Here is a 5500-nt window from a genome sequence, read left to right on the forward strand (position 1 = left end):
TCATTGTAGTCCTGCACTTTGTCAAAAGAACTTTAACTATCATTCTAATATTGCTACAAAATTTTGTTCAAGAGAAGAAAGAAACATTGAAGTGAGGAAGATTTAAGGTAAAGTAAAGCATACCACTATGGACAAGATACGCTTTGCAAACCGCCGCTCGGTTTCAACAGGATCCTACAAATATTAACCAAAGATCAGACACCATTGCTCCTTTATTTTCTCAGAGTTTATCCTCGTGTGTACCTCAATAGCGCAAGAAAGGAAAATGGTGCCAACAACATTGGATGCTGTGGGATCTAACAAGTCAAATGACTTACATGCCGACTCAGGTTCCTGTATCACGCCGAAGAAAGCAAATAAGCAGAGAGACAATAATCTTGAGATAATCTTACATTAAAACAAGAATTTATATAAACATATACAAATGTTGAACAACTGACCTGCACTGCAAAATCGAATATATCAAGCTCACAATAACCGATGATTTTGTTCCTTGAGAGCCTATTTGTCTGGACAAATAAAAGGATGATCCTTTAAGCTGACTATTAATCCAAAAAATAAAATATCATGCTTCACGACTAAACTCAAAAATATGGATAATAGAAACCTCAAATACAGAGACCCTAGCAAGACTTGGTCCATTTTTCTCCAACAAAAGCTTCTTCTCCTATATACAGAGAAACACTAACTGTAATTACTAATTAGCAGAAGTGTAGAAACAGAATCAAAGTATTTAAAAGACATGGTTTTGATCCACTTACCGAGTTCCAAATTGGCTTCTCTGTACTGCAAATTCATCATAAACAAAACTGTTATCATTAGTCCTTGAACTTTACGAGTAAAGCAATGACAAAAATATTCGAACGCTAAGAAAATTTGGGAGACTTACGTATCTGAGATTTCAGTTCTAAAAGTCTGTTCACCGAAAGAAACACAGGCGAGCCACTTGTCCTTAAACTTCATATCCGCCTGAAGAAACAAGACTAAAACATCACATCACTATTCACTAACTAAGCATCGAAACGTAAAAACGCCTTAAAAAAAGAACCGTAAGACGTACGCCAATGAGAGTGAGAAGCGCAATGCCGGAGAAATCCTCGGCGGACACAGCTCGTTGTATCACCATTCCTGCTGAGTTTCGAGAACAACGAAGATGACGACGGTGAATGCGAAACTTTTGTAGCTTCTGTCGTAGCTTTGACCGTCTCGATTCTTTAGCCTCCCTTGAGTTTCCGTTTCCCATCTTTGTCTCAGAAAGATTAAAGGATCGGAGAAGAAAACAGAGAGAGAGAGAGAAAGAAATTAGAGTTTTTTTTTTTTTATTCTCTTAATTTTCTTGAGCTATTATGTTGACCAAAATATTTATATGCTAAGTATTAATTGCAAAATGGTCTGTTTTGGACTTGAGAAAGTGGACACTTTTTTTTTATTCGACTCTGTTTTCTTTTGGTTCAAATATTCGGCTCTGTTTTTAAAATATTTAAAAGATGGAATAAAAATTGGGAATGTTTTAATCAATAGATAGATGCAAAATAAAACGAAAATATTTAAAAAAGTATCAGAGGATGAGATCTGATCAATATAAAACTAATAAATTCACAATCCATTTTTTAATGTAAAAAGAAGAAAAAGGGAATGATTAGAACAAGTTATAACATTTGCCTCAAATATGACCTCAAACCTGTTAACAGAAAGAAATGTAACTTAGTTAATTTGTTTCAATATAAAATCAAGTACATGAAATAAATACATAAAATAAATCTACCGTGAATTCAAAGACTTCTTTAATCAGGTACTTGTAAAACGCTATCTTGATGAATCTTTGAGCTCCCCACTGTAGTCCAAATGAATCCTGGCACTCTAAGACTTCCAATCCATTCTCAATTGCACCAGCAGTTATGACCAGCCCATGGCTGGGATCCTTCTCGAAGGGCATTCTGCACAAATCAGTTACAGAGGATATATATGTTCCCTGGAAAAAAAATTGTTTCCAAGTTAATAAAACAAAGAAAATAAGTGTATATGGAGTACTAGAAAAACATTAGTTTAAATTTCTTACTTGTGTAGCAAAATTCCACTCCTGGTAACTGGGAGGGAGCTTGATCATCACTGACACAGAGACTCTCCTGGCTAAACGAATCGTATTGGTTGCAAAAGTCTCAATGTCTTCTTCACGGAGAAATTGAGCGCTCATCATCTTACTTAGCTTTGTATCTAAGGAGGGTCCTTGATCTCCCCATTGTAGTCCAAACGAATCCTGGCACTCCAAAACTTTATATCCATTCTCAATTGCACCAGCAGCTATGACCATCCCATGACCGGGATACTTCTCGAAGGGCATTCTGTACAAAATGTGTCCGTCTCTAGTATCTTTTTTTTATATGCTAAGTTGGTGTTTTCAATACCAAAAATATTCTCTTTAGATTATGAAGATTAGTATGAGTGAAAAAGAAAAAAAAAACAAAGCTTTGTTGATGACCTTTAAAATTGAATAAGTATATTATGGCTTTAAATAATTCCGATGGCTTACTACAAAAGAAAAAACTATTACGAAGGTCAATTTAATGATAAGTTAGCAACTTATCAGTCAACGTGATAATGACATCTCCTAAACTTTGTTCGGTGTTTAAATTAATTCGAGTTGATAATATTTATTTATCAATTTATATATCAAAATCTAGTGATACATATGAGATGAAAACACAAGCAATACTATATATACTTGTTGAGTTGTTGATATAAAAGCTCAAATTTTAGAAAAGGTTTAAAAATGTTAGTCTTGGTGTTTCCATTATTGTAAAGCGTGTGATTTTTGTCCAAAAAAACAAAAAAAGTAAAGCGTGTGATTAGGTAGGCTCTTGAATCCGATTCTATTCATGGTCAAAGCTCCCCATAGTTGATTCTACCGAACAAAATAAGAGATGGATGAGATACGTTTTAAAATAATAATTGAATAGATAAACACACAATTTAAGAGACGAGTAGTTAGAAGCAAAGCAAACCAAAAAAGGATCCATATGATCTTCCCTTAAACGTGTACTAATCATAAATTTTATAGTCCAATTATCAAACATAGATAGATTGCAAAGAGTAGGCATTGGATTAATAGAAACTTGGTCCAAATCATGTTTCCAGGAGAGTATCCGAGCTACTATATGTAAATAAGATTTGCAAGTAAATCATATAAAACTTTAAAATGCATAAATAAAAGATGAAGTCACAAATTAACGTTGTGGTGAGGTGAGGTGGATGATGGTGGATCCACCCAAGCTATGCGTTTCGACAAATATGTACATGTAGGGATCGGAGACTAGAGCTTTCCTCATCACCGAGGGAGTAGTACACGCTAAGTCGCCATTTAGTTGATGGATACATTATGTTCCTCTCCTTGGCCGAGAGGCAAGTTGTTAGTGGGTTTGAGACAATACACAACATTTGGGCCTTAGTGGGCCTGACGATAATGGCATGAAGAGAAAGAAGAACAAAAGTGGCCCATCACATACACATATATCTCTCTATGGGATAAGTAGTGGTGGTAGGTGAGATAAGACAAGCTAAAGAGAGTTCTAGAGAAGAGAGATTACACGAGCTTCCCAAACAAGTTTTTTTTTTGGTTTAATCTCCCAAACAAGCGTTCTTTGTTGTTCTTTGATCTTGTTATTCTTGTGTGAAAAATCTGTAAACCAAAACAACATCACAAATCAAGTGGTGTGTGTAACCTCTTTGATATAGTGAAGCTTTTGGAGCAAGAGATCTCCCCCGAGATGTAGCGGTTAAGCCGTGAACTCGGTTATCAATTTTGTGTTTGTTTTTTTAGCAAGCAATCTCACTTACTCCTTACTTAACACAAGTAATGGTAATTTCGTAAATACTGTTTTTTTTATCGCATTGTAAAAAAAATGTGAAATACAAATAATGTAGCTTGTCACACGATAAAATAACATGGTGAATTCTAAAAATATTTGTAAATTCAATGCTCTTTATTGTTCTTTGCCAATTTCCCCGAAAATTATGTCAAATAACCCAAAGAAGAATCTATTATTATTATTATTATTATTATAAAAAAAAACGAAAAAGGAAATTATCCAGATCATTTTAGTATTCTGTTACGCACGTTTTGAGGGTGACGACGAAGAAGAAGCTTATTGTAAAAGAAAAAACAAAACACAAGTCTGTTATCGTTGTGTTTCCGTTTATTGCACAACCATAAAACAAGACATCATCAATCATCATCAAATCTTCTCTCTTTCTCTATCATCTTCGATCAAATCACATCATTACCACATCTTTTTCTTCATCACAAATTCCAGATCACAAACGTTAATTAATAATTATCAAAAAAAGTGACGATCAATGGGAACGTTTACGAGCTTTCGAAAAGCCTATGGAGCACTCAAAGATACAACCACCGTTGGTCTCGCTAAGGTCAACAGCGAATTCAAGGTCAGATTCTTGATTTGTGTAAATCACCATTTTGTAAATCTTGAAATTCAAGATTCGGATTATGTTTAAACGATCGATGCTTGTCTTTTTATTTGGATCGTTATAGGATTTAGATATTGCGATCGTCAAAGCAACGAATCATGTTGAATCTCCACCAAAAGAACGTCATGTTCGTAGTACGTTCTCTGTTTTTTTCTTACCAAATTTCGACGATTCAAACGCTGAAAATTATATATGATTCGAAGAATTTTAACGATGATTTTTTACGCAGAAATATTCTCGGCGACATCTGTGATACAACCAAGAGCAGATGTAGCTTATTGCATTCATGCATTATCTAAAAGATTATCGAAAACTCGCAATTGGGTTGTAAGTTTTCTTCTTAATTTTCCGAAATTTCGAATCGCATTTTCTTTCGATATATAGTGAATTTGTTTTGAATTTGACATTCACACAGGTTGCAATGAAGGTGTTGATAGTAATTCACAGAACATTAAGAGAAGGTGATCCAACATTCAGAGAAGAGCTTCTAAATTACTCACATAGAAGACATATACTCAGAATATCTAACTTCAAAGACGATACAAGTCCTCTTGGTGAATAAACTAATTCTCTATCTATATATATATATATATATATATATATATATATATATATATATATATGCATTTTGTTCAGTTCTTGTTGAAACAAAAATATCACTTAGAATCTTGAATGTTTTTGATGCAGCGTGGGATTGTTCTGCTTGGGTTAGAACATACGCGCTCTTTCTTGAAGAGCGGCTTGAATGTTATCGGGTTTTAAAGTATGACATCGAGGCAGAGCGTTTACCAAAAGCTTCAGGTGCAGCTTCCAAGGTTTGTCTCCTGACTTCTCATCATCAAGAAACAGAACACATTATCAGAAATCTTTTACCATAGAAATCTTTATTTCAATGGTTTTTGTAGACGCATAGAACAAGGATGTTGTCTGGTGAAGATCTATTAGGACAATTACCCGCGTTACAACAGCTTCTTTACCGGCTTCTCGGATGTCAGGTAAAGTCATAAGCAAACTC

At 34.4% G+C, this 5500-nt stretch overlaps 2 protein-coding genes across 2 annotated transcripts in view; one reads left to right on the top strand and one right to left on the bottom strand.

The window, feature by feature from the left end:
• Nucleotides 1-1626, bottom strand: part of LOC9298869 (phosphatidylserine decarboxylase proenzyme 2) — a 4535-nt gene extending 2909 nt beyond the window's left edge. The window contains exons 1-7 of the mRNA XM_021017100.1: nucleotides 1061-1626; nucleotides 890-969; nucleotides 762-786; nucleotides 608-667; nucleotides 441-509; nucleotides 244-333; nucleotides 124-174 (exon numbers count right to left, since the gene is read on the bottom strand). Coding sequence (XP_020872759.1) covers nucleotides 124-174; nucleotides 244-333; nucleotides 441-509; nucleotides 608-667; nucleotides 762-786; nucleotides 890-969; nucleotides 1061-1243 — 558 coding nt within the window. The 5' untranslated portion in view covers nucleotides 1244-1626. The remainder of the gene's footprint in view (nucleotides 1-123; nucleotides 175-243; nucleotides 334-440; nucleotides 510-607; nucleotides 668-761; nucleotides 787-889; nucleotides 970-1060) is intronic.
• A 2472-nt stretch (nucleotides 1627-4098) lies between these two features.
• The window catches only part of LOC9298866 (putative clathrin assembly protein At5g57200), a 2863-nt gene continuing 1461 nt past the window's right edge, over nucleotides 4099-5500 (top strand). Inside the window, exons 1-6 of the mRNA XM_021017108.1 lie at nucleotides 4099-4443; nucleotides 4550-4619; nucleotides 4715-4812; nucleotides 4901-5039; nucleotides 5173-5300; nucleotides 5391-5480. Of these exons, the coding sequence (XP_020872767.1) occupies nucleotides 4354-4443; nucleotides 4550-4619; nucleotides 4715-4812; nucleotides 4901-5039; nucleotides 5173-5300; nucleotides 5391-5480 (615 nt within the window). The 5' untranslated portion in view covers nucleotides 4099-4353. The remainder of the gene's footprint in view (nucleotides 4444-4549; nucleotides 4620-4714; nucleotides 4813-4900; nucleotides 5040-5172; nucleotides 5301-5390; nucleotides 5481-5500) is intronic.

The sequence above is a fragment of the Arabidopsis lyrata genome (genome assembly GCF_000004255.2).
Source record: "Arabidopsis lyrata subsp. lyrata unplaced genomic scaffold ARALYscaffold_161, whole genome shotgun sequence".
Classification (NCBI taxonomy): Eukaryota; Viridiplantae; Streptophyta; class Magnoliopsida; order Brassicales; family Brassicaceae; genus Arabidopsis; species Arabidopsis lyrata.